This window comes from Podarcis muralis, chromosome Z (assembly GCF_964188315.1).
Source record: "Podarcis muralis chromosome Z, rPodMur119.hap1.1, whole genome shotgun sequence".
Classification (NCBI taxonomy): Eukaryota; Metazoa; Chordata; class Lepidosauria; order Squamata; family Lacertidae; genus Podarcis; species Podarcis muralis.
In genome coordinates, this window is record NC_135673.1 from 13,984,165 (window position 1) to 14,012,034 (window position 27,870).

General features: G+C 45.1%; 1 protein-coding gene across 4 annotated transcripts; it reads left to right on the top strand.

Moving 5' to 3' along the window:
• POMT1 (protein O-mannosyltransferase 1) lies at positions 1–27,828 on the top strand. 4 transcript variants are annotated; one of them, XM_028715264.2, is made up of 20 exons: positions 1–75; positions 1,658–1,802; positions 2,576–2,682; positions 3,546–3,596; positions 5,003–5,149; positions 6,655–6,766; positions 8,448–8,513; positions 9,954–10,047; positions 10,860–11,015; positions 11,762–11,892; positions 13,212–13,307; positions 15,166–15,258; positions 15,993–16,089; positions 16,985–17,077; positions 18,258–18,378; positions 19,543–19,640; positions 21,339–21,452; positions 22,693–22,819; positions 23,555–23,732; positions 25,622–27,828. In XM_028715264.2, exons 1-20 carry the CDS (start codon positions 30–32, stop codon positions 25,794–25,796), a joined length of 2,247 nt encoding a protein of 748 aa, XP_028571097.2. In that variant the 5' UTR covers positions 1–29; the 3' UTR covers positions 25,797–27,828. The 4 variants fall into 4 exon arrangements, with proteins under 4 accessions (XP_028571097.2, XP_028571098.2, XP_028571099.2 ...); XM_028715265.2 differs by lacking the exon at positions 1–75 and adding an exon at positions 102–209; XM_028715266.2 differs by lacking the exon at positions 1–75 and adding an exon at positions 110–188.
• The last annotated feature ends 42 nt before the right edge of the window (positions 27,829–27,870 follow it).

The following is a 27,870-nucleotide window of genomic DNA, read 5'->3' on the forward strand; positions in this document are numbered from 1 at the left end:
GCCTCGCGTCCTCCTTGGTAGCTCTCCTGATGGAAGTGAGCCGTCTCTTGTGCCCCCTCCCTTTTATTAAAAGTGGTACGGCCCAGGCTCCGCTTCATCAGTACAGTAAAGACAGGAGGACGGCCGCATTTCTTGCGCGCGCGGGGGGGTGAGGGGCGGGAAAGAGCGGAGAGAGGAAGGAAGAAAAGGTAGCAACTTGTTGGCTTTGTGTGGGTGAAATTAAATTTCCATACTTCGTCTTGATTGGGGAGAGGCGGGGTTAAAAGATGCTTAGATATAAACGAGCCTTTTCTTAGGCGCACAGTCGTGCCCTGCTTTACTGAGGGGCTGATCGGGGGCGAGAAATGCGGTTTTTTAAAAATAAAATGCGCGCGGGTGGGGGGTAACAAGGGGAAAGCGACGCACGTGGAGGGGAAAGGGAGGTTAATCTGGGAGGGGGACATAGGGAGGAGGCCAATTCAGGGAAGAGGAAAGATTTAAGTGGAGCCTCCTTGTCCAGCTGCAGAATATATTTGATGCTGAGGGAACAGAGAAGTAAGGGAAGGGTTTTCCAAAGTTGGGTCTCCAGCTGTTTTGAGACTACAACTCCCATCATCCTAAACTAGTAGGACCAATGGTCAGGGATGATGTGAATTGCAGTCCAAAAACAGCTGGAGACCCAAGTTTGGGAAACCCTGAAGTAGGAGGTGTCTTTTGCTTAGGGCCATAAATTTGCATAAAATATGCACCTGTTGGGGTGTTTGTGTGTGTGGACTGTATACTATATCCCGGGTTAGTCATAGTCATAGCTGTCAACTTTCAGATTTGAAAATAAGAGATAAGCAGCCTCGAAAATAAGGGATCAGCAGCCTCACCTGTCCCGGGGACAGTCTACGGGATATCTAACAATCTGGGGAAGCAGCGGGAAGCGGCGCTGGAATAAGGGAATTTCCTGCAAAAAAAAGGGAAGGTTGACAGCTATGGTCATAGTAGACCCATTGAAATGAATGCCATGACTAATTTAATTTCAGGAGGGCCTACTCAGAATAAAAAGAATGACCTGGGCTGAAAAAATAAGGGAGAAGATGATGATGTCAGAGATACAAAGCTGCCTTCAGAGTCTAACCAGTAGTCCATCTAGCTCACTGTTACCCAATTTTCCAAACTCTGTGCACCATAAAATACTATTTTATCAATCAAAGGGTTTGGGTGCACTCCTGTGCATATTTACTAAAGAGTGAGCCCACTGAATTAAGTGATGCTTATGGATTGCAGATTTAATGATTTAAAAGGTGAGCCCAAAGCATTCATTCACAGATGCCTGCATCATAACTGCCTTTTTCTAGTAAGCTGCTTTTATGGGTGGACAGTCCGGAGGCTGTGACTCATGGAAAAGCATAGGTTTCTACACACACACACACACACACACACATCTGGGCAAGAAAGAGGCATCACTTTTCAAGGACGTATTCTAGTAAGGCCAAAATACCCAAGGAGGTTACAGAGCAGGGATGGTGAAATGAAATGTGACCTGGAGAGGAGGTGTGACTTGGATAAATCCTGAGACCAGGAAGACAAGCTTCAAGGGCTGCATTTGGTCCCTGGACTTGAGGTTCCCCACTCCCCCTTCTGGAACGATGTTCTTTTAAATAATGACAACAGCTCTCTTTACTTTTAGACTTGACAAAACTGCCGGACAAGATGCTAGGATTCCTGAAGCACCCAATTGTATTTTCTGTGCAGATCAACATGAATCTGGTGGTTTTGACTGTGGTGGGATTATTAAGCCGGTTGTGGGCCCTGTCCTACCCTCGTGCTGTGGTGTAAGCAAATTCTTTGGTTCTTTATATATATTTTTAATGACAGTGGTTCTCCTGCACCCCAAGATCCAACTCAGTTGTTTTGTTTTACCCTTTGTGTAAGAACACCATGTCACATTCTGTGGAGGCCACCACTGAAGTTGAAAGGCAGACTAAACATATTTTACTGAGTGAATAAAGAAAATAAATCAACTGAATAACAGGCGGTTTGCTATCCTTTAATAATGACATCCTAAATCTGCAGCCTAGGTTACACTGCCCCACCTTCCAACTTCTCCAGGATTTTCTTCCTCTTTGCAATTTGCAGCCTACCTAGTCAAATAGAACGTTACATAGGAGGTTGCCTTATTATATGTCAGACCACTGATCCATCTAGCTCAGCAGTATGTCTGCTGTATTTCAGATGGGAGTCTCTCCCATCACTACCTGGAGATGCTGGGGAATGAACCTAGGGCATTGTGCATTCAAAGCAAACAATTACTGAGCTACTGCCCTTCCTAAAACATAGTAAGCTGCCCTGTACCAAGTCAGACCATTGGTCCATCTATCTCAGTTACTGTGCATACTAACTGGCAGCAGCTGCCCAGGGTTTAAACATGAGTCTCTCTCAACCCTACCTGGAGATACCAGAGATTGAGCCTGGAGCCTCCTGTCAGCAAATTTGTTGTCCTTTGCTGAGATTGCTTCAAGACCCACAGTCATTCACACTGACAACCCAGTTCCTTGCCCAGCTACTGAGAAGTTCATGTGCTTTCTGCTTGCTTGTGGCCTTTCAGCTTTGACGAAGTTTACTATGGCCAATTCCTCTCTCTCTATATGAAGCGGATCTTCTTTGTGGATGACAGTGGCCCACCATTTGGTCACCTGCTTCTGGCCTTCGGAGGTAGGGATGAATCTCATTGAGCCCGCATTCATTTCTCCTTTGCCATGAGAAAAATAGTTGTGAAGGTTCAGCACAAGGGAACAGCGTTACAGGTTTAGAAGCTAGCTGATGGAAGATTCAGAATGGATGAAAGGGGAGAGACCTCTTTAACACCATGCATAGTTAAAGTATGAAATTTGCTCCCATGAAATGTAGTGATGTCCATCAGTTTGGATGTCTTTGAAGAAGGATTAAACAAACCATGGAGGATAAGGCTATCAAGGGTTACTAGCCATTGTGATGTACTGTAGGAGGCAACACGCCTCTGAATATCGCGAGTGGGAGGAGTGTTGTTGCACCCTGGTCCTGCTTGCAGGTTTCCTGTGGGGGCAACTGGTTAGGCACTGTGAGGACAGGCTGCTGGACTAGTTGGCCTACTGGCCCGATCCAGCAGGGCCCGTTTTATTTTCTTAATATTCTTTTGATCCATACCTCTCCATGTGCTGCTTCTACTGCTCTTCATAAAACAAAAAAGCAGAACACCAAATAGTGAATCCAAACCGTCTATATCTATATACCCAGTTTCTAGAAAAGAGTTCCCTTTGTTATGAATAATATGAGAGAGAGAGAGAGAACTTGCATGGAAACCAATATACTGATATATATGATTGATCTGTTTGATTCTAAAATAGTTTGGGCTCTGTTGAATTGCCACTTTACACAATTTTACACCAAACACCCAGTGACTTATACACGCTCTTTAATAGTGCCCTCTTATGCATCAAAAGCAAGTGCCATTGTTTCCCTAGCATAAGTATTTTCAGGATTGTAACCTTTATATATGTGTGTGTGGCTGAAATCCCCTTTCCTCCCTTCCATTTTAGGTTACTTGGGTGGGTTTGATGGCAATTTCTTGTGGAACAGAATTGGTGCGGGTAAGAGGTGTATCTGGTTCATCATAGTATGTCTGAGCTAGCTGGAAGTTAATTCCTTTTGTGGAAGGGTACATCTCAAAAAAGAAAGCAATAGCTTTTTCGTTTGAGTTACCAACAGACACATCTGAAAGAGGAACAGGTATAGGGTTGTTTCTTCCAGTTGTCGAAAAGTTTTGTTCTCCTACCCCTCAGCCTCTGGGTTGAAAGTACATCTTTGCCTTCTCCCCCACCCCTTGCAGCCTCCGACAACTGTTCTTTTAAACTTTGAAATATACTCTGATAAGAGGCCAGGGTTATCTCCTGGTTGACATAAGGGCCTCACTAGGACTGTACACAGCCTAATTTTGAAAGCATGAGGGGGAAGTTGCTTCATAATTGACATGTTCCAGTTAATCAACACTCTGTGCAGCCTGGCTCTGAGAATGGGGTGGAACTGCTTCTGGAGTAGCTAGTTGATTTTTTAAAAAGTTTTTCTGCACTGAACCAGAAGAACAGCTGCTGACACATCCCTCAGATATGGTGGAGGAAGATGCACGTCTTTCAGGTGTGCTTCCAAAGCAGTTCATCTGCAGGTACTCTTGAATGGGAGCTGGATGTAGATATAGCATAGTAGGGTTGGAAGAGAGCTCAAGGATCATCTTGTCCAACCCCCTACAATGCAGGAATCACAACTTATGAATCCCTGACATACAGCCATCTCACCTCTGTTTAAAAACCTCAAGTGAAGGAGAGCTCAGTGACAGAGATATCTCAGGAAGGGAACCTTTCTGTTCAGTCCTAATTGTGAGCAAAAGGCAGTGAGTTGTATGCAGTATCAGTAAAATCACTGAAATTGATGGGTGTGACTAACTCGGGAGCAGCAACTTCAATGGCTGTGCTCTGAGTAGGACCAGCATTGGATACAGCCCAAAATACTAGATATATGAAGTTTAAGCTTGTTCTTTTTAGCACACCCTTCCCCCAACAACCCAGTTTCTTCCAGATGTTGCCACCTGCAAGTTCCATTAACTAGATATGTAGAATGCTAATGTAAATTTAAATCTGTTTTTAGCTAATCATTTCAATTATTCTTTGAATGTTTCAAATAACTATTTTTAACTGTTTTATCGATAGTGTTATTGTTTTATTCTTTTTGTAAACCTCAAGCAGTTGTTGTTTGTAATTATGTGGCATATGGATTTTATGAAATAAAGAAATGACCCCCAACCAGCACAGTTGCATTCCCATCAGCCCTTGCACCACTAACTGGGGATGGTGGGAGTTGTGGTCCAAAAGCAGCTGTGTTAGCTGGGGATGGTGGTGATTGCTGTCCAATTCATCTGGAAGGTGTCAGGTCAAGGGGGAGGCAGATGGCCATGTGGTGCTCAGTAATTCCTAACTCTTGCTTGTGTCCTGTTCTGTTTCAGAATACAATCCCACTGTGCCAGTTTGGGCCCTGCGGCTGCTACCAGCCTTGGCTGGCGCCTTGTGTGTTCCTCTGGCATACCAGATCCTTGTGGAACTGCATTACTCACACTTTGTTGCTTTTGGAGCTGCCCTGCTGTTTCTGCTGGGTAAGGAATTTCCCCCTTCAGCTATTCTCTTTCTTGGGTGCTGGTCACCATCCCTAGAAAGTATGCATACTTTGTAAGCTGCCTTATACAGAGTCAGACCGTTTGGTCCATGTAGCTCAGTGTTGTCTACATTGACTGGCAGCAGCTCTCCAGAATTTCAAGCTGCCCTACCTGGAGATGCCAGAGATTGAACCCGGAACCTTCTGCATGCAAAGCAGATGCTCTACCACTCTTTGTTTATGCTCAGAGCTCTTTACTCATGCTCAAACTAGTAGGTTTTCACAGAGCTTTGATTTCTTTATGCAAGCTACAATCGTAAACAAGGGTAGCCCACATGGTATTTATTTATTTATTTATTTATTTATTTATTTATTTATTTATTTATTTATATTCCGCCTTTATCTCCAAGGAGCTCAAAGTGGTGTACATAGTTCTCCCCCTCCTCATTTAATCCTTGCAACAACCCTGTCAGGTAGGTTAGGCTGAGAGGCAGTGACTGGCCCAGAGTCACCCAGTGAGCTTCATGGCTGAGTGGGGGATATGAACCTTGGTCTTCCAGGTCCTAATCTGACACTGCAGCCTCTGTTCTAGACTGGTTCTGAAGCATAGGGAGGTGCCTCCTGCTGAGCCAGACCTTTGATTCATGTAGCTCAGTACTGTCTACGTGGACTGGCAGCAGCTCTCCGTGGTTTCAGGCATAGGATGATTCCCAGCTCTACCTGGAGATGCCAGGGATTGAAGCTAGGATCATCTGCATGTAAGGCAGATTACTACATCCCCCATCAGCCCCAGCATGGCCAGTAGTTTGGGATGACAGGAATTGTACATCACATTGACTCCTCTTGAAATAATGTAAGGAAAGTGCATACTACTGAGTTGTCCTCTATGATGAAGGTATGCAGGAGTGTCCCAGTGCAAATAGTTCCAAGAAAAGCTTTTTATTTCTTTGAATATGACCGTCAAATCCCGCTGAATGAGATTAGCAAATGGCCAGTGTTTTCCTGCTGCCTGATCATCAGGCAAACATGTCTTTAGAGCAGTGTTTCCCAACCTTGTGCCTCCAGCTGTTTTTGGACTACAACTCCCATCATCCCTAGCTAGCAAGACCAGTGGTCAGGGATGATGGGAATTGTAGTTCAAAAACAGCTGGAGGCCCAAGGTTGGGAAACACTGCTTTAGAGGGTGTTCTATATTTGGGATACCCTAACAATTTGTGCACTGTGTGTTTAGAGCAAGGGTAGCCAATGACATACCTTCCAGATGTTGTTGGTCTCCAACTCCCATCAGCTCCAGGTAGCATGGCCAGTGGTGGAGGATCATGGGAATTGGAGTCCAACAACATCTGGAGGGCATCATGTTGTCCAGTTTAGAGCATCGGGTTCTTGGAATGCTTCGTTTCCCCAGATTTAAAGACACATTTTGACTTGTTTTCACCACTTTTGAGTGAGGGTCAATCATTTTTATTCCAGCTAAGGTGTTCTCACTTCCTCCTCATTTCCTAACAGAGAACTCCCTGATCACTCAGTCCAGGCTGATGCTACTGGAGTCCATCTTAATCTTTTTCATCCTGCTGGCAGTTTTATCTTATCTGAAGTTCTACAACTTGCAGAAGCAAAGGTAAAAGATGGCACAGAATTCTTTTCAGTATATAAAGTAAAATAATTTGACAGTGAGACATATAGTGACCATTGTTGGCAGATCCAACCAGAAAAAGTGGAGACTTTGGTTGAAGCTTTCTGAGTTAGATGGGATTTTTTAAGCCAATTGTAAAAGCAAGGACTAGCTATGGATTCCTAGTTCCTTTCCCTGGCAAAGAGAAGAGCAAAGTGAAGCTGGTGCATATCTTGGCTTCATAAGCTGGGACACACTGACACAAACTGGGCCGGCGTGCACATCTTGAGGTTTTTAATTTGTGCTAATTGCTGTTGCATATAAATAAATATATAGCAATGGATATCTTGCCTTGCTTAGAAGGGTTCTGTGTGGTGCCTGAGCATTGACTGGAGGGGTGTGGAGGGACTGAATTAACACTCAAATTCATTTTATTCATCCAGTCAGATTTCTAGCCTGAGGATGTATTTACTTACTTCTGTCTCTAACTTATTTCTTAAAAAAGTATATCCTGGCCTTCATTGGCCACTGTGCCTGTGTTTGTCTGATGGACATGACTGACACCTATGTAGACCATGCTGGGTGTGCAAGCTAGACTAGGAACATAAGGAGCTGCTTTACACTGAGACAGACCTTAGGTCCATCTACTGCCTACAACGACTGGCAGCAACTCTCCAGGAGACCATCTTGGCTGTCTCTTCATGGAGACCCAGGTCACTGAGCCTGAGCTTCCACAGCCGCTGCCTGCCATGAACCACCAATGGCAGGATGGCAGCAGCAACAGCAGATATGTTCTATGCTTATGATAATTGTTTTGTTCACTTGCTAATTATGCTGTTTTAAATGTGTATTTTATATCTGACTTCCTTTAGCAATGCTTAAGATAAAAAAATTGTTGGGGTTGACTTTGCTGCGTTAAAGGAGCAACCTGGCATGCATGATCTGGCTGAGATTCTTGCATTGCAGGGAGTTGGACTTGATGACCCTTGGGGGTCCCTTCCCACTTTATGATTCTATTCTGTGTGATTGACATCTTTTGTAATGTTTGTTTTGAAATCTTTTAAGGTAATATTTAGTTTCCTGTTAATTATATTGTTTTGAGTGTATACTTGACTTGCTTCAGTAATGTTTTATTCTGGATTGTTTCCTTTGGTGTTTTAAGGTAGGTTGTAAACCGCTTTGAGATCCACCCCCCCTTAAAAATATAAAGTGGTATAGAAATGAAAATAATAATCATCATCATAATAATATACCAGGAGATGCCAGCCAGGATTGAACCTTCTGCATGCAAAGCAGATGCTCTTCCACTGAGCTTTTGCCCTTTCCAAGAATATAGGAAGCAGCCTCATACAAAGTCACACCTTCGACCCTTTTAGCTCAGTATTGTCTGTGCTGACTGGCAGCAGTGGCTCTCCAGGAATTCTTCACTGGGGACATTCCTAGCCTTACCTGGAAATGCTGGGCATTGAACTCAGGACCTTCTGCACCCAATGCAGATGCTTTGCCACTCAGTGGTGGTCCAGGAGAGCTGATATTAGTCAGAGTGCCCAAAATTGCACAGCAGCCACAGACGTTTGCATTTCATCAAGCGCTTATTCAGAAGCAGTTAATTGTGATGGGTTTAACTGTTTGCCTATTATATATTTATATGTATGTATGTGTTTTAATGTTGTCTTTCTTATTTGAGCCCCTTTTCCGCAAGATGGTGGTTCTGGCTCCTGCTAACAGGACTTTGTTGCTCCTGTGCAATTGGGTAAGCATTCATTTTTTTCCTCTGTCTCCTTTTTCTATTGTACAATAATTCTCTCCCAACCCTCTTCTGAGTAGGGTTTGTCTTAAATTTCCTGCCTCGTGATGATTCCTGAATTCCTTATTTATGGTTGTGTGTTTTGCTTTGCTTTGTTTGTTTTTTGTTAAATATTTATGTGCCAATTTTACAGCATTTCTTTATAAAGCAGCTTACAAGAGCAGGATGAGGAATTAAAATAATGTAAAGGCAATAAAAACAGAAAACAATAACTAGAAAATATATCGGCCATCAAAAATTGGGGAGAGGGGGATGAGGTAGATTCCTTTATGGAGAAATGTCAGTGGCCTGATAAAAAAAGAAAGGTTTTCTAACCCATTTGGAAGGCAAACAGTGGCCTCATTTAATGTTAGGAGAACAATCTATTATAAACCTTGTGCTCACATGCTGTCTCTCTTCTGGGACCTCAGCAAGTTTCCAATTATATTTTAGATCAAGCACAGTTTAACATTACATCTGCTCTCTAAACTGTGCCTAATCTTAACCACTATTATTGAAAACAAGCCAGCTTTATAAACGATTGCTTATGGAGAGGCCACATCACAGATAGTTGAAGCTTTGGCAATGTATTCAATGATTCCTTTGACAGAGTCCCCCTATAACTTTGCTTTTTGTATGCAATTGATAGGTAACATGCTACAGGATTTCTTGGAATGGATCAACATTATTTTACTACAATGTAATAACATACTCTACTGACATCTATGCCTGGGTTCAGTTTAGGTTTTAGGTTAGTCTAAAGCAGAAGCTTTATAAAGCTTTGACCAAATTGCAGGAGGCAGTGGAAGACAGGAGTGCCTGGTGTGCTCTGGTCCATGGGGTCACGAAGAGTTGGACACGACTAAATTACTAAACAACAACAACAACAAAACAGAAGCAGAAGCTTTTAAACATCCCTTGTGGCAGAGTTGGAGGTTGGGATGGTTGCACACAAGCCTAAGTCTCCTCTTTGTAATGCTAAACCATAGCTTAGTTCTATGTGCAAACACAACTGTTTCCCTTGTTCATGGAGCTGTTCCCCAGCCTGAGGCACAGTTGCAAGTACCTTAATTTCTAGCTGTTCATATTGAAGAGACAGGTAACTGAAGCATATCCTGGATTGCTGCCTGTGGGACTAATTTGGCACAAATTCAAGGACTCTTCCTGAACAGACAGGAGCATGACAAATGTCAAGAAATGTTCTTGCATACATCTTCCATTCATTTTCCAGGGAGTTATGCAGGAGACAGTTCTGTTGGACTTTAATCTTAGATGGTCAGTGACCTTTAAAAGGTCTGAATTCAGCTCTGCTCTGTTTGGGAACATTTCACACATTTTAAATAATTTACATTTTGGTAGGTCTGAGTGGTTTCATTGCTATTTATTGATTGATTGCTGCATTCACAGGGTGAAATATATGGGCCTCTTCACGTACATCCTGCTTTTGGCCATTGCAGGAGTCCACTCCTGGCAACTGATCGGTGACCAGAACTTGCCCAATGTAAGTAGCAAAGTGCCTTGTGTATGCGTTGCCCGCCTTTAGAACAGGAATAGCCAACATGGAGGCCTCCAAATGTAGTTGAACTATAACTCCCATCAGCCTCAGTCAGTATAGCCAATGGCCATGGAAGGTTGGAGCTATTTTTATTTATTTATCAAATCAAATGAATAAATTTAATTTTTATTTATTAAATTTGTATCCTGACCTTTCTTCCAAAGGAACTCAAGGAGAGCAGGCATCAAAGTGTTAAAACAACACATAATTTAAAGCAACAGTTATACAAAACATGACAGAAACCATGAACAGCATTGTGATTTTAAAAACACACACACACACACACACACACACACACACACACGTTAAAGTTTCCAGGGCCACTTTGGAAAGAAATTCACTCAGGGAACCAAATCCATCCTGTGTCGCAATGACCACCAGCTTTCACAGCCTCAAAATGAGATTTGACTTATTTATTTATTAAAATTTATACACCACTCACAAGATCTCAGGGCGGTTCAGAGTAAAATGCAAAATAAAAGCACAAGTAAATAATTAAAAGCAACAAATTCATGTAGGATAAGGCTATCCATGGCCGCTGGTATTACCTCCAGACTCCAGTTACTGCAGAACAGAAATGGGAGAGGGGGAGGGAGCCTTTGCATGTACTGGAGGCATATGATTGACTGTGGGAAACAGGAAGCTGGAATGAGGTAGGCCTTCAGTCACATCCCATAGGGCTCTTCTGAGTTGTCCATTCTTGTTTCTAGGTGTGAAAAGCAACCTTTTTTGGGGGGGTGTTTCCTCTTTCCTCCTAGATGTCCCTGCTGTGCCACTTGCTAGCCAGAGGTCTGGCCCTCGTGATCCTCCCAGTAGCCATATACCTATCTTTCTTCTACATCCACTTGGCTTTGCTGTATCGCTCAGGGCCACATGACCAGATCATGAGCAGTGCTTTCCAAGCGAGTTTGGAGGTAAGGAATGGGAGAAGGGGCAGGGGCTGCAGAGGCAGGGGAGGGGTCTGTTTCAGAAAGAATGCACTAAGATATAAATGTGTAAAGAAAATAATTGTTGTTCACGTGCTTTTATTGGCATTGTGTGTTTTGGTGGAAAATCGGCTTGTTGGGGTTTTTGAGAGCCCTGTTAACTATGTAACCATTTCTGGATCCTGAGTTATGTTTTAAATGAGTTCAGTCCCAAATGATTCAACCATTGAGCATATTCATGAAATGCATAGGAATGTGCCTTATACCGAGAGAGACAGTTGTTCCTTCTAGCTCAGTATTGATCCAACTAGTTCAGCATTGTCTCTACTGTATTTCAGACAACAGTTTCTCCCAGCCTTTCTGGGTGATAAACGTGGGCCTTCAGCACGGAAGGCATCTTCTCTACTGACACTGAGCTACAGCCCTTCCCCTAAAGCATGGGAAGCTTCCCTATACCAAGTCAGACCATTGGTCTATCTAGCTCAGTTGTTTTCTACACTGACTGGGAGCAGTTCTCCAGCATTTGAGGCAGGGGACATTCCCACCCCTATCTGGAGATGCCATTGAAGATTGAACCAGGTATCTTCTGAATGCAAAGCAGATGCTCTGTCACTGAGCTGCTGCCCTTCCCAAACAGAGGCTACTTAGATTCTGATGTGTACTTGGGCATAGCAAAGGACAACTTTAAAATCAGGTGTTTCCATTTGTTCTCCGTGTTTTGCGGCTCTTTCTAGGGTGGTCTCGCTCGGATCACGCAAGGCCAGCCTCTGGAGGTGGCATATGGCTCCCAGATCACCTTGCGCAACATCCTGGGGAAACCCATGCCCTGCTGGCTGCATTCTCACAAGAATACTTACCCTATCAGGTGAGAGAGGAGAGATACTTTGCCCTAGGTCAGGGTGACACAGAGGACATTGTGTCTGACTTTGGTGTCTCTTAACTACTTTAATATCTGGAGCAATACCTTAGTGAGATTTTTTGCTTCATTGAATTTCCAAAATGGCCTTTGGGTTGAACAAGCTGCCTCTGGACTTGTGAGTTTTGCAGTCATGGTATAGGTTTCTTTTGCACTGTGGGTAGTAGGGATGGGGACTTTCCTGCTTTTAGTGGACTACAACTCCCATCACTCCTGACAGTTGCCCATGCTGGCTGCAGGGGCTTTTGGGAGTTGGAGTCTAACAATAGTTTGAGGTCATCAGGTTGTGTTGCTGAACTACAGTTCCCATCATCCCCATACCATTGGCTATGCTGACTGCAGGGGCTGATGGGAGCTGGAGCCCACTAACATCTGGAGATCTCCCAGATTCCCCAGCCTTAACTAAGGAGAGATATCTCCCTCTTTCCATGGAGGAATGTCTCCTCTAAATCGAAGCAGTATTCTGTCTCTTGCAGATAATGCTAATTGTTAGGTCAGAGGATGGGGTATCCTTGGTTTCCAGGTGTTGCTGGACTACAACTCCTATCAACCCTGACTATTAGCCATGCTGGCTGGAAGCTGATGGGTGTTGGAGTCCAGCTACACCTGAAGGGCACCAGATCCCTTGCTCCTATTCTGTATAATCCACAGGAATTTAGGAACTTCAGAAATTGTGATGACTACCCCCACCAGCAGAGCAAGCCAGCTTTTTAAATGCAGTGAGGGGTTTCCCCCCCCTGCTGAGCTGTTGATTGAGCTATACTCCCAGTATCCAAATCAGAGGCAATCATGCCTCGGAAATACTAGTTGCAGGTAATCACAGGCAGGGAGGCAGCTCATGTGCCCAGTTCCTGCTTGTGGGTTTTCCACAGGTGTCTGGTTGGCCACTGTGACAACAGGAGGGTGGTCTGATCTGGCAAAACTGTTCTTATGTTCTTAACTCCTGAATTATTGCCTGATGCATGTGATGCTTTGGGAGTGAATCTTTCCCAGTGTGGTGTAGTGGTTAAGAGCGGTAGTCACGTAATCTGGGGAACCGGGTTCGCGTCTCCGCTCCTCCACAGGCAGCTGCTGGGTGACCTTGGGCCAGTTACACTTCTTTGAAGTCTCTCAGCCCCACTCACCTCACAGAGTGTTTGTTGTGGGGGAGGAAGGGAAAGGAGATTGTTAGCCGCTTTGAGACTCCTGAAGGGGAGTGAAAGGCGGGATATCAAATCCAAACTCTTCTTCTTCTTCTTCTTCCCACAAGTTCCATTCTTTATCCCTAGGTATGAAAACGGCCGTGGAAGCTCCCACCAGCAACAAGTCACCTGCTACCCTTTCAAGGACGTCAACAACTGGTGGATCGTGAAGGACCCTGGGATGTAAGTAAACAGACATTTCTCTAAAAAAAGGGGGTGGGAAGCCCTCTTTTCAGGCCCAGAGCTGCATTCTCTTTCTGAGCAACCTTTCCAAACTATGCAAGAGAGGAAAAAACAATAGATATTGCTTTATGCGTTTTTACAAAACTGAGCTGGGATGGGCATGGGGGTTACAAGATTTATTTTGATTTGGGGTTTTTTGTTTTTGTTTTTTAAGCAAAAGGATCACACCAGGTGTGTTTATAAATTGAAACTGTAGATATTATCTAATGGGTTGAGAGTGGCCAGCACCTCATGTTGCGATCCACAGAGGGGCTCTCATGGTAGTTTTGCCTCACTCAGAAGCTTGGAGTGGTGACCCAGGAAAGGGCCTTCTCTGTGGCAGCCCCTCAGTTGTGGAATCCCCACTCCTTCCACAGAGGTGTGCCTGGCACTTTCACTATACAGTTTTTGGCAAATGCTGAAGGAGCGCCTCTTTTGCCCTGGCCTTTGACACCTGGGATAGATATTTTTAGGACCCACCCTATTTTTATGATTGTCAAATTGGTTTTAAACTGTTTTCAATGTTGTATTTAAAATTATTGCAACCTGCCCTGGAACCTTAGGGTGAAAGGTGAGTAATGAATCAGTAGTGATGATGATGATGATGATGATGATGATGGTGCTTCTACTGCTCTCTGATATTTGTAAAACCAGCAGTTATTTTGAGCTTCATCTGGATTACCAGTTCTCTTAGATGTCTTTATTACTTTCTTGTATTTATCCCATGTACATCCTACCCTTCCTCCCAAAGAGTAACATAAAAACATAGCTGAAACATTTTGAAATGTTTTTAAAAATTACCTACTCTCACAGCTACTAATTTCAAAGCTGCCTGGAAACAATATCCTTTCAGCCATCAAATGGTGAGAGTTTTTGAATCCCTCCTGAATGTTAATAGGGAGGCAGGTGTACCTCATTTAGAAATGAAAAGACGCTGTCGCTGGTCAATGCCAACCAGGCAGCATCCAGCACCACCACCAACAGGTACTTGAGTCCCAAGCTGACTGCAGCACTGCTTGACTCCAGTGGTGGCTGGTGCCCACCGGGACTCATAGGGAGGAATTAAGGGAGCTGAACAGTAGATGGCGGCAGAGCAAATGACAGGCAGAGCCCATCCTCTAGGGACATGGGTGGCGCTGTGGATTAAACCACAGAGCCTAGGACTTGCTGATCAGAAGGTCGGCGATTTGAATCCCCAAGACGGGGTGAGCTCCCGTTGCTCGGTTCCAGCTCCTGCCAACCTAGCAGTTCGAAAGCACGTCAAAGTGCAAGTAGATAAATAGGTACTGCTCCGGCAGGAAGGTAAACAGCGTTTCCGTGTGCTGCTCTGGTTCGCCAGAAGTGGCTTAGTCATGCTGGCCACATGACCCAGAAGCTGTATGCCGGCTCCCTTGGCCAATAAAGCGAGATGAGCGCCACAACCCCAGAGTCGGTCACAACTGGACCTAATGGTCAGGGGTCCCTTTACCTTTACTTCATCCTCTGCAAGGGGCAATACGGAGATCAAGGAGGAGGAAGCTGACATGCAGAACCACTTCCTGAGCTGGTTGTGAGTAAAAAGACAGGCAGGCAGGGGCTGGCTGAGGGCAGACTGAAGTTGGTGGGGCAGTTCCCTTATTTGTCGTAATGGACCATCCTCCACTGCTTGACACCCTCAGACATATTTCTCCTGGTTTTTTATCCTAGGTCTGGTTTTCTCTTTCTTTTCTTGAACATTTCACTTACCTCTTTCGTGACTAATTACGGGGACCTGCTCCATTTTGGTATTTCCAGGCCTGCTAACTCCCCCTGCATCATCTTTGCACATCTCTCAAAACAGGCAGCAGCTGGTGGTGAGCAACCCCCCTCGCCCTGTGCGCCACGGCAGCATTGTGCAGCTTGTTCACGGGATCACAACTCGCTACCTCAACACGTAAGTAGCCCTTGGCTCTCAGCAAGGTTGCTTCTGCCCCCAGCTGCAATGATTAAGCTTTGTTCAGATGGTAATTTACAGTAGACATCCAGCATTTTAAAAAAAGAGGAGAGATCTGACAGGCATGCGCAGGTAAACAAGAACATAGCTCAGCTGGTTAGAGTGTTGTGCTGACAATGCCACGGTTGCAGGTTCAGTCCCCATGATTCTACTTGATAAGAAGAGCTTAGCTATTGCATCAGGGCAAAAGCATCTTGATTCCTGGCAACTGGTATCCAGAACCATACTTACTGCAACAATAGAGGTTAGAATATAGACATAGTGGCTGCTTGCCACTCGTATCCTTATCTTCCGTGAATTTGTCAACTCCCTCTTTAAAGCCATCCAAGTCGGGAGCCACCACAACTAAATCTTGATGAAAGCAAGTTCTGTACATAAAGAGACAGATGGTCTTCAGGTAACCAGCTCCTAAGCCATGAAGGGGGCTTAAAGGTCAAAACCAGCATTGGGAAGCTGGTTTGGGGGTGGGGGTCAGTACAAGTTGCCAAAGCACAGCGTGTAACGATCACATGGCCCTACTACCATTAAAGTAATTGAGCAGCTACATTTTCCCCTTTAATGGTGGTTTCTCAGAAGTAGCTGCAAGGAACAGCACAGGTCAGGTGCTAAAGTAGCCCCGTGGAGAGGCTTTAAGGAAACTGCTCTGCAGCTCTTTTATCCATCTGCCTTTACAGACATGACGTTGCTGCGCCCCTGAGCCCTCATTCCCAAGAGATTTCCTGCTACATTGATTACAACATTTCCATGGTGGCTCAGAATCTCTGGAGAGTGGTGAGTTGTTGATCGGAGGGAAGGGAATCACACGCCCCATATTCTCCAATCTGAGATGAGCAAGGCTTCTTAAAGACTCTCCTCACAATAGGGATGGAAAAACCTGTCAATTTTAGTTTCTTATTTTGTATCACAGTGATGGCTCACACATTCAGTTCAGCAACCTTTGCGCACACGTGTGAGGAACAGGGTCTCTTTTGAAATACCCAGATGTTGCAGTGGGAGGAAGACCCAGACACCTGTACTCCTTCACTCACGCCCAATCCTGCCTGCTTTGCACTGTCAAGGCATTCTTGGTGATGTTAAACTACCATCCTTCCAATGATTATATAATGCAACCATAGAATCAACATGTTGTGCATTTAAAACTGAACGTTTAGAGCAGGGTTGTGGGGAACCTCAGGCCTGGGGGGTGATGTTGACCTCCAGACGTCTCTGGCTGGTCATCAGGATTCTTGTCAGGGGACACCCCCTCTTGCTAAGCCACACTCCTCATTAGTCCTGCTCCATGCCCCTCTTCAGTGCTTTGCCTGGTTGAAATGTGCTCTTGAACTGTGATCATGTTTCTTCCTTGCCAAAATGAAGAATAGGCATTTGTGTGTGTAACATTGGAATAAATATATCCTCCTGTACAAAGGTGAAATTTACATTCAGGGCTCCGCCCGCTACTGGCATGTGTACCTTAGAAGCTTGTGCAAAAGGAATGTGGCTCCCAGGCTGAAAAGGCTTTCCCAGCCCAGTTTTGGGGGGAGAGGCGAAAGGGAAGGAGTCTCTCAAACAAACCCACGTTAAATACCTGCAGGCTGTGTTTCTTGGCTGGAAAAGTCAACTCAGCTGCAAACAGCTCAACTATAGAAATGATCAAAATTCAAGTGATAACTTGCTATTATTGCAGGAAATTGTGAACCGAGACTCAGATACAGATGTCTGGAAAACAATCCTGTCTGAAGTAAGGCTTGTCCATGTGAACACCTCGGCAGTGCTAAAGGTATGTGGGTTTTGGAGTTTCCCCACCCCCGGAGCTTCCCACCAGGAATTGTGCAGAGGCACAGCAGGCAACCCACTTCATGACTGGTTTCTTTGGGCTCCCAGAAGCCTTTATTCATTTGATTTATTACATGCTAACTCAGCCTTGCCCAACACGAGTCTGCCCCAGTGGCTTGATGGAGGTAGAAACTGTCTCTCATGCCTTGTTACACTGCCGTTTCTACAGGGATATACACTTGGTATTTATTACCCCTGCTATGCAAAAATCTCCAAATGAATCCGAACTTCAGTGTCTAAAATCCCTGGTAGAGGACAAGGATCCTGAGATCACATTAAGGGTAGCCAAATTCCGTGTGATTGCCATAAAACTTAGGGAACAAGCTGTGGTATCATAATGATTAAGGCCTTAAATGATAATTTTAGGTTATATGTTAGTGACTAAGTTTTCATTTATATATTTTTAAAACTGTTGCTATATCTGTATTGTCCCTGTTATACCTAATTGCAAATTCAAATGTATCCCTATTGTGTTTTATGACTTCCTTGATATTGTAGGTGGGCTGGAACCAGTCTGTGACCGAAATAATAAAATTCAAGCCTTGCCCAACTTGGGATTCTTGTTCTGGACTAGGAAGAGCTTGGCTGCTGGATCAGGCCAGCGGCCGAGCTAGTCCAGCATCCTGTTCTCATTGTGGCCAACCAGGTGCCTCAAAGGGAAGCCCACAGGCAGGATCTGAGCACAACAGCAACCCTCCCCTCCTGCGGTTTATAGAAACTGGTATTCAAGAGCATATTGCCTCCGGCTATGTAGATAGAACACAAGCCTTCTCCTCAATAAATTTGTCCAGTCCTCTCTTAAGGCTACAGGGTCATCATCACTGCCTCTTGCAAGTGAATTCCAAAACTATAACTCAGTGCTGTGTGAAGAAGGACTACAACTCCCACCAGCCCCTGCCGGTATAGCCAGTGGTGAGGGATGATGGACGTTGTAGTCCAGGAGCATCTGCAAGGAACCAGGTTGGTGGGGTGAAGCAGTACAGTTTGTGAACTGCTGTGCTGTGGGCTTCTTTGCATCGCTATCGGCTGCTAGAATTTTTGTTTTGGGAATAAAAGACAGCCAGCATATTATTAACCAGCCTTCTCCCACACAATCAGTTTTCTCTTCTTTCCCTATCCTGCAGCTCAGTGGTGCATCTCTACCCGAGTGGGGCTATCGGCAGCTGGAGATAATCGGGGAGAAGATTTCTAAAGGCTACCATCAGAGCATGCTGTGGAACGTGGAAGAACACAGATATGGGAAAAGTCAGTTCAAAAGCTGACTTTAAGACCATTATGCAGGCCTGGGAAAGTCTCCTGTCTGAAACCCTGGAAAGCTGCTGCCAGTCAGTGCCAACAGCACTGAGCTGATGTAGCACTGGTCTGACTCAGGTTCCTATTTAAAACCAGCTCAAGCATGAACCCAGTCAGGAGCAACCAGGAAGCAGCAATCAGGTCCCTTGGGTTCTCAGTAAATGGAGGGCAACAAACTCTTAAGGAGCAGAAGCAAGCTTTTTTAACTGCTATGATAATAGGCATAGAAACAGCAACAGGTGTTAGGATACAAAGTGAAGATAAGGAATAAACTTAAAGATACCTGCCATTTCTGCCAATGAGATTCCCAGAACCGGTGACAGCTCCGCTCTTACTTAGGCCAAAATATCCTTGGCACTTTACCTGAGCAGTCTAAGCTGAAATCTCATCGCTGGGGCTGGGGCCTTATATATTATTATTATTTATATTTACTGAATTTATATACCACCCTATACCTGCATCTGTAGAGGCACTGTGCCAAGATTACATAGTCTTTGATACATGTGCTCATGATGCCATTGTTTCCTCATCCACTTCTAAGGGTATGTCCTTGGAGCTCACACTTTGAAGTTGGCACATGAGGGAAGTTGTCCTCTTCCTGACCTTCCTGTTATATTCTCTGGCTGGCATCCTTGAACTTTTGCCATTACTTTCGTTATAGCAAATATATAAACAATAGAAACGACAGCTACATCAGAAGACAGGAGAAGCACCAAGTGGTGCCTATTTCTCTGACACTACAGATCTTTATTCAGGACCATGAGGACTAGAACCTTGTGTTTACTTTTAGGGAAAGGCCCATAGTTCAGTGGCAGAGCATTTGCCCTTTATGCAGGTTCAATCCTTGGTGTCTCAGTTTGGGGCTGGGAGAGATTCCCTGCCTGAAACATTGGAGAGCCGCTGCCACTCAGAGTAGAGAATATTGAGCTACGTGGACCCCAGTGGTCTGTATAAGGCAGCTTCCTGTGTTCCTTTGGAATGTGTTGCATCCAAGGACCTGCATGCTTTTAGAACTTTTTTTAAAAAGTGTTGTAGGGAAGCTTACTATTTCTTTTTCTCCCTCCCCTGACGAATTGGGTTATGTCTCAGACCAGTTTGTTTCGGCTTCTCTTTCAGGCCAGGAACAGAAGGAGAGGGAGGTGGAACTGCATTCCCCAACGCAGATCAGCATCAGCCAGAACCTCAGTTTCATGGCCAAGTTCACGGAACTGCAGGTGAGAAGCAGGGAGAGGTTGGAGGCAGCAAAGAGTAGAGGAATCTCCCCACTGAAGCCCAGTGCAGGAGCCACCCAGTTGAAGCCTTGCACCATAAAGAAGACAGAAAGACCAGCCTGTTCCCATAGGAGAGCTTGGCATTGAGCTCACCTGTGGAAAACCTCCAGACAGTGCTGATGGGAGTTGTACTCTAACCCGGTGCCCTCCAGAGGTTTTTGAACTCTAGTTCCCATCAGCCCCAAACAGGGGATGATGGGAGTTGTAGTCCAACAAGATCCCTGACAGCCGCAGGTTCCTTATCTTCCAGCTTCTTAGGCTGACATAAATAGATTTTTAAAATGTTTTATTATTTCTGTTTCATTTGCAGGTGGAAAATCCATTGAATAGCTTGGGCATTGTGTGTGACTCACAGAAGGGGGCTGGGTGGGCCAGACGAGCAGCTTTGGAGGCAGAGGACCCCAGGCCCAGTACCTGGTATCTCCATTTAAAGGATGTGAGATACCTGGGCTGGGAAATCCTCTCGCTTGAAAGCCAAGCACCTCATCAGCGGAGACACAGCACTTGGCTGGGTGGACCCAGTGGTCTTGCTCAGTACAAGACGTAGGGCCAGTGATGAGACCCCTCTGGCCCTCCAGATGTCTCTGGACTGCAACTCCTTCCCTTCCCTTAAGGTTGATGGGACCTTAGGGGTCCAGCATCATCAGGAGGGTTGCAAACACCCCATCTGTGATAGCAGACAGTGGGAATGGGTTGTGGCTCATTTGTATCCATATGTCCTCAGCTTCATTCCTGGCATCTTCAGCCAAAAGGATCTCAGGTACCCAGCCTGGGAAGGACTTGAGATGCCTTGATAGCTGCTGACTCTGATTGTTTATTATTATACTTTATATTTACTTTATTATTACATTTTCCAAATCATGGAGATCAGGGATTCTCCTATGGCTCAGATGCCCAGCTCATGCTTATCTGCCTCCAGTACGGTGGGCCAAACTTTATGGAATCTGCAGGAGGCTCCTGACTTGTTGAACTTCTGGCACCCACTGAAGACTATTCCCCCCCCCCCCCCGCCTTTAAATTCTATCAAGCATTTTAACTGAATCTTGATTTTGTCATTTTAACTGATTTTTGTTTTTGTTGTATTGCATTGCTTGTACATTACTTAAGAGATGATTTTAAGTAAGGCAGTATAGAAGTTGTCCAGATAAATACATTGTAAATATTTGTAGTTCCCGAGACTTCAAGATGGCATACATGGTTATACCCTGTTTGTTTGTTTGTTTATGTATTGCATTTATATTCCGCCTGTTTCTCCAAGGAGATCAAGGTGGCTTACACAGTGTCCCCCCACCCCCAATCCTTGTTTAATCCCCACATCAGCCCTGTGAGATAGGTTGGGCTGAGAAACAGTGACTGGCCCTAGATCTCCCCTGAGCTTCCTGTGGCCAAGTGGGGATTTGAACCCTGGTCTCTGATACTCTGACCACTACACCTGGGGATGCTGCTGAACTTTGTAACCTGCCTGTCCCCCAAATCGTCACATGGTTATCAAAAGTGATTTGCTGGTGAGTAAGTAAGTTCTCATTCATATAAATATATTGCCCTATTCACTAGTTTGCAGTGCTAATCAGGATTAGGCCAGGGAACTGGTTGTAGCTGCATTGCTCTGAGAAGTTCTTAGTTGTCCTGTTCTGTTCTCAGTGGAAGATACTGACTCTGAAAAATGAAGACACAGAACACAAATATAGCTCTTCTCCCCTGGAATGGATTACCTTGGACACAAACATCGCCTACTGGTTCCACTCCACCTCGGGGGTAGGTTAATCGGTTAACTGGCATTATTTATATATTGTCTTCCAAGAAAAAAAATGTCTGGTTGGCTTTCAGTGTTAGGAAACACTGAATCCAGCCATTGGTGCTCCTAGCTCAGTATTGTCCTCACAGACTGGCAAGTGAACCTGGGTCCTCCATGCAAAGCAGGATTCTCTGTTGCTGAGCTTTGGTCCTCCTGATACATTAAAAATACAATAAAGCTTCAAGTTTCAAAACCAGAAAGATTAAAACAGAGACTAAAAAGCCCTATTGGGGAGCAGCTGGACAGAGAGCCACAAAACTGGACAATAGACATAGCTTACCGTAAAAGGCCCGGTAGAATGAATTTGAAAAACACTATTTACTGGATGCTGAAAAGACAGCAGACACGTCTTTCTACGGTGTGTGTGTGTGTGTGTGTGAGAGAGAGAGAGAGAGAGAGAGAGAGAGAGACCTGTATAAAGACATGCCCACACCTTTTTACTACATCCAGGGGATCACTGCTAAAAGTTTCTGTTTGACAGTTGGATCCCTCTTCAGGACAGCTCCTTATTATGTGAGAAGTCTATCCAGACAAGCCTTATGGGAGTCATTTTTGGCCTAAAGGGCAGAGCCTACATTTTAAAAGACTGGTCACCTGGGAGCAGTTTTCTGCTTGCTACAGGCAATTGGCAAGTTGCAACCTTGTACAGGCAGGTTCCTCCTTAGTTTTAAAAGCCAGCCCCCCACCCCCCAACAAATGAACGATGCACTCCAGTTTTCAAATGTGAAGAAACAGATGCAAAAATAAAATAAAGGCGTAGCTGCGATAAGACACTTCTAAGGGCCTCTTCACCTATTTATACTTTCTGCCAATAGAAGCAAAAATTAATGTATTGTATGCACCCTATGATTCTGTGGGAGTACAGAAAAAGGTAACATAGTAAGGAATGCAGCTTCCTGGGACTTAAAAAAGAACCCAGGTTTCTAGTCCTTATGGATGTGAAGTTTGCTTGGAAGTGTGTGGACTATATATTTTGAAATTTCAAGAGTTCAAGAGCTGTTTTCTCTCTCTCTCCATTGGATGAAAACGGCTTTAATGTACCTCTCCTGGATTAGGGGGGAAATGAAGGTAAATTGACGTCAGGGAAAATGGGAATTGCAGTTTAAAGCATCAGTGGTGGCGGGGGCGGGGGTGTCACCAGGATGGGGAGGTCAAATTCCACAGCAGTGCTTTTAACATTGTTGGTTATTGGTTCTCTAGGCCCAGATCCACCTTCTGGGGAACATCGTCACCTGGATGTCTGCCAATGCAGCCACTGCTGCCTACGTGGCTCTGTTCCTGTGGTACCTGCTCCGGCGGAGACGGAATATCTGTGACATCCCTGAAGGTTAGCTATTTCAGCTATTATCCCACCTCTTGTTTGTTTATTTCCTTACCCGTTTTACAACTCACAGCTTCAAACATAAATTTATATTCCCATAAACAGCTTGCAAAGTAGCAAGAAAAAAAATAAACTGCAATTAAAAAAATACCACCACATCAACCCTGCAAGGTTGGTTAGGCGGAGAGACAGAAGCTGACCCATGATCACCCAGTAGCTTCATGCGCCCGACGGTGGATTTGAACCTGCAGAAAACTGATTGGGGAGAACTTGAGCTCCTTGGAGGAAAGTCATAATATAAATGGAATAGAATTAACACTCCCTTATTAGTAAGGGCTGCAAGCTCAGTGGCAGAGTGCCTGCTTTGCATTCAGAAGGTTCAATCCTTGGCATCTCCAGGTAGGGCTGAGTCCCTTACCTTATACCCTGGAGAGCTGCAGCCAGTTAGTGCAAACAGTATTGCACCAGATGGACCTACATTCTTACTTAATTCAGCACTTTGCTGGGAACACGTGAACAAAAACTCCTACTTTATTTTTAGGGGAAAGGCGATAGCTTAGTAACGGAGCACCTGCTTTGCATGTAGAAGGTCCCATATTCAATCCTCAGCCTCTCCAAATAGGCCTGTGAATGTCACTGCCTGAAATCCTGGAGGTTTCCAGTCTGTGTAGACAGCAATGAGCTAGATCAAGCCATGGTCTGTTTAATGCAGCTCTCTGTGTTGCCCCTTTATCCTGACAGAGGCATGGTGGCAGTGGGTGTCAGCAGGAGGCCTCTGCGTGGGAGGCTGGGCCATGAATTACCTCCCATTCTTCCTGATGGAGAAGACGCTCTTCCTCTACCACTACCTGCCTGCTCTCACTTTCCAGATCCTCCTGATCCCTGTTGTCTTGCAGCACACCAGCGAATACCTCTGCAGGTATGACTTCTCTTGCTAGGATTGCTCTCTGACAGGAGGCTTTATGTTACAGGGGTGTTGACAAAGCTTAGCATGTCCAGAGGCGGGTGGCGGTGGGGTCTGGAAACCCAAGTCCTACTAACAGCAAATGAAAGGATCAGCGTATGTTCACCCTGGAGAAGAGCAGATTAAGGGGAGACATTATGATTGACTTCAAATATCAGAAGGGCCTGTTCCACAGAAGATGGAGCTGCCTTGTTCTTGTTATTCCAGAGATCAGGATTCAATCCAGTGGCTGAAAACAGCAGGCAAGAAGGCTATAGTTAAGACTTACAGTGGTACCTCGCAAGACGAATGCCTCGCAAGACAAAAAACTCGCTAGACGAAAGGGTTTTTTGTTTTTTGAGCTGCTTCGCAAGACGATTTTCCCTATGGGCTTGCTTCGCAAGACGGAAACGTCTTGCAAGTTTGTTTCCTTTTTCTTAACACCATTAATACAGTTGCGACTTGATTTCGAGGAGCAACTCATAGAACGCGGTGTGGTAGCCTTTTTGGAGGTTTTTGAAGACTTTGGTGATTTTTGAAGCTTTCCCAAAACTTTTCCGACACTCTGCTTCACAAGACGAAAAAAATCGCAAGACGACAAAACTCGCGGAACGAATTAATTTCGTCTTGCGAGGCACCACTGTATTTGTTGGCTTGTTGGCTGATTTATTATTTATAGCATTTGTACCCTGCTGTTCAGCCATAAAGGCTCCCAGAGCGGCTTACATGATATCAAAACAAGGCACTCCCTACCTGCAGGTTTAAAAACACATAAACCCACAACACACAAGGGAAAGGGGACAAGGAGGGAAGAGGAAAATCAAAACTCAAACACCAATTTCTAGACAGCTGTTCTGATATTGACCAGTTGCCACAGTTCAGAGGCAGGAAGTGCCTGGTAGAGTTGGACCTCCAGCACAACTGATGGTGTGAGCTCTTCTTCCTCTCTCTCCCATTGAGACAGCCTGATGGAATGACTTTCCCCAGATGACAGCTGAGGGACAGGAGGGCTGGCCTGTCTGTCACAGCCAAGGCGATGGAGTGAACTCTGTTTCTCAGCTCTCCATTGTGAGAAAAGGGCTGTTTAGCAGTGGAACCGACTGCCTTAAGGGGTAGCAGGTCTCCTTTTGCTGGAGTTTTTAAGGCAGGGCTGGGCACTCCTCCATTAGGGATGCAAGAGTTTCATCTTGCGCTGTGGACCCTGCACTGAACAGGAGCTTGGATCAGATAAAAACCCTTTCTTCCAGATTTTGTGGAGGAGCCTTATGGGAGCAACTGTGGAGGAGCCAAGGGAGCAACTGTGTTGGGAGCCATTAGAAAGCTCGGTGTTAGAAAAGACACCTCTGCTTTGCTTGCAGGTGGTCTCCGCTTCTGTCCCCAGCATTTCCAGATGAGGCTATGAGCTGGCCCTGTCTGAAACATTGCCAAACAATGTAGACAATACTGAGCTAAATGAGCCATTGGCCTGACTTGATAATATGGCAACTTATTTAAATTAGCCCTTTATTCAGAACCATACAGAGTAGAATCTTACTTCCGGGGGAGAGCTCAGTAGTAGAACACCTGCTTTGCTTGCAGAAGGTCCCAGGTTCGATCCCCAGCCTCTCCAGGTAGAGCTGGGAAAGACGCCTTTCCAAAAACCTGAAGAGCTGCTGCCAACCAGTGCAGACAGCACTGTGTTGGATGGGTCAAGCATCTGACTCTGTATAAAGCAGGTTGCTATGCTTAGAATAACTGTCACTACTTATATAAATTCAAGTGATGTTATTGCAATATTAAGAGGGGCAGAAGTTCATTGGTTGAGACAATCTTCCCTTAAACTGTTGGTTCATGTTTGCTTCAGCCTGTGTGTCTCTTCTTTATAGATCCAGACTCTCAAAGAGCATGCACAGTGCTCTTGTGGTTGCCTGGTTCTCTTCTGTTTACCTGACCTACCACACATTCCGACCGCTCACCTACGGGAAGCCTCCGCTCACCAAAAGTCAGCTCCAGGACCTACGCTGGAAGGACAGCTGGGACATCTTGATCAGCAAACACTAGTCTTGCAAGACAGGCAACAAACAGTCCCCTGGGCAACTTACCCCACTGATCGTGTCTGCAAACACATGTACTCTGATTGCTTGATGTGAGGACTTAGAACAGGGGAGGCCTGTCTTGTTCGCCCACCTGAAGCAAAATGGGACAGCGTCAGCCCTGCTGCAAAAACCTTGCTTACTGAAGTTGTGCAGCTGTGGGTTTTGGCAGGGATGGATTGCCAGGGTGTTCCCCCATGAAGTGAGGAAAAAAAGAAAGAGTTTGGATTTGATATCCGACTTTATCACTCCCCTTAAGGAGTCTCAAAGCGGCTAACATTCTCCTTTCCCTTCCTCCCCCACAACAAACACTCTGAGGCGAGTGGGGCTGAGAAACTTCAGAGAAGTGTGACTAGCCCAAGGTCACCCAGCAGCTGCAGGTGGAGGAGCAGGGAAGCGAACCCGGTTCATCATATAACGAGTCCACCGCTCTTAACCACTAGACTACACTGGATCTCACAAGTGTGTTGCAAGATCTTGCCAGAAGCTGCTACTGCTCCTTGCTTCTCCCATGGTGGCGGTGGGGGTGGGTACCCGTTGGGGTTAGATGCAAGAATGGTCAGGCTGTCATAATTCCACTTTTCATTCAGCCTTGACCATCCTGCCAACTGACGACCAGTTTTGACACCACCTTTTAAACTGAAATGGAATCATAGAATTGTAGAGTTGGAAGGAACCCAAGGGCTGTGTAGCTCAAGCCCTTGCAATGCTGGAATCTCAACTAAAGCACCCATGACAGATGGATCAATGAAAACCATTGATTCGGAGTCCAAAATTTGGGAGTTGTAGCATTTTGCTATTCCCTTATGCATTAAGCAACAGGATAAAAGGTGGCATCAGAATTGGCCCACGTTAAAGCAGTATTCCCACTCTTGTTTCTGGTAAACTAGAGTCCAGGAAGTTGAATATGGTTGGCAGCCGAGTCCATCTCTTGCTGAACCCAGAACAAGTTCTGTGATTCTGTGGCACAGGCAAAGTCTTGTTGCTCAAGAGGAAAGGGTGATGGTCTCCAGAGAATGCAGAGGCACTGCTGGGCAATGTCTCACCTTGGAGTTCTGTGTACTGTAAATTATTTTATTTGCTTGTTGGAACTGTATGTATCGTTTTAGAATGAGGGTGGAGCACAATCAGTGAATAAAATGTAGACAAGGGATGAGAAATAATTGGAAGCTGGGCAGCTTTTTAAAAAAATAAGAAGAAGAGAAACTTGGCCTAGAGTGCTAACAAAGCAGATGGCACAGAGTGATCTTCAACATACTCTTGTTTTAAACCCTGCCTTTTAGATAGAGCCTTCCTCCTTAAGGAGGGAGTTTAATGAACTTTTTTTTTTTGCCCTTCACCCTGAAGTGGACTGTTCTCCTATTGAGAGTATTTTGGGAGGACCTTCTCTTACAGATATTACAGAAGTGGCACCTATACCTGCCAAACATGGGTCTTCTCTGATTCTGCAAGCACTCCAACTCGTCTCAAGAAGTGAGTGAACCTGTTGCCCTCCAGGTGTTTGTTGCCGAACCACAGATCCCATCAGCCCTGGCTCTCCTTGCTAGGGCTGATGGGACTGTAGTTCAGAAAACTCTGGAGGGCCAAAACTTACTCATGCCCACATTAGGAGCAGGGTAGCTTAGTATTGCAACAGAGAGTGGGAACCAAAAAGGGCTGAGTTGAGAAGTAGGAATGTTGCCGTTTAGAGAAAGGCAGTATCATTAATTGCATTAGAACAATTGCTCCTCTAAGAGCATTGCTGATGCCTTTCCTCCTTGGCACTGTGTTAAAACACATCTGAATACTCCAGACCAGCAGACTGCGAAAACTTCAGCTTTTATAGAGGTGGGCAAACTTGCTGATGATCAGTTAAGCAGGGGCATTTGATTAGCAGGACCTGCCTTCTACTTAGTCCCTTAAGTCCTACGGAAGCAGTAAGGGTGTAACTTAAGTTTTTCACACGTGGCTTCCCCGTTTTGGTTTCATTTTTGTTAAATAAATCATGACACTGTGTAGTATGTTGTGTTGTTGTTCATCTGAGGTTGTATTTACCTAATTTT

Bases quoted from the DNA above. Each gene is read 5' to 3' on its own strand.
- POMT1 (XM_028715264.2), top strand. From the start codon at position 30: ATGGAAGTGAGCCGTCTCTTGTGCCCCCTCCCTTTTATTAAAAGTG. The intron at 11,016-11,761 runs GTAAGGAATGGG...GGCTCTTTCTAG, and splicing joins CTTTCCAAGCGAGTTTGGAG to GGTGGTCTCGCTCGGATCAC. The intron at 23,733-25,621 runs GTATGACTTCTC...TCTTCTTTATAG, and splicing joins ACCAGCGAATACCTCTGCAG to ATCCAGACTCTCAAAGAGCA.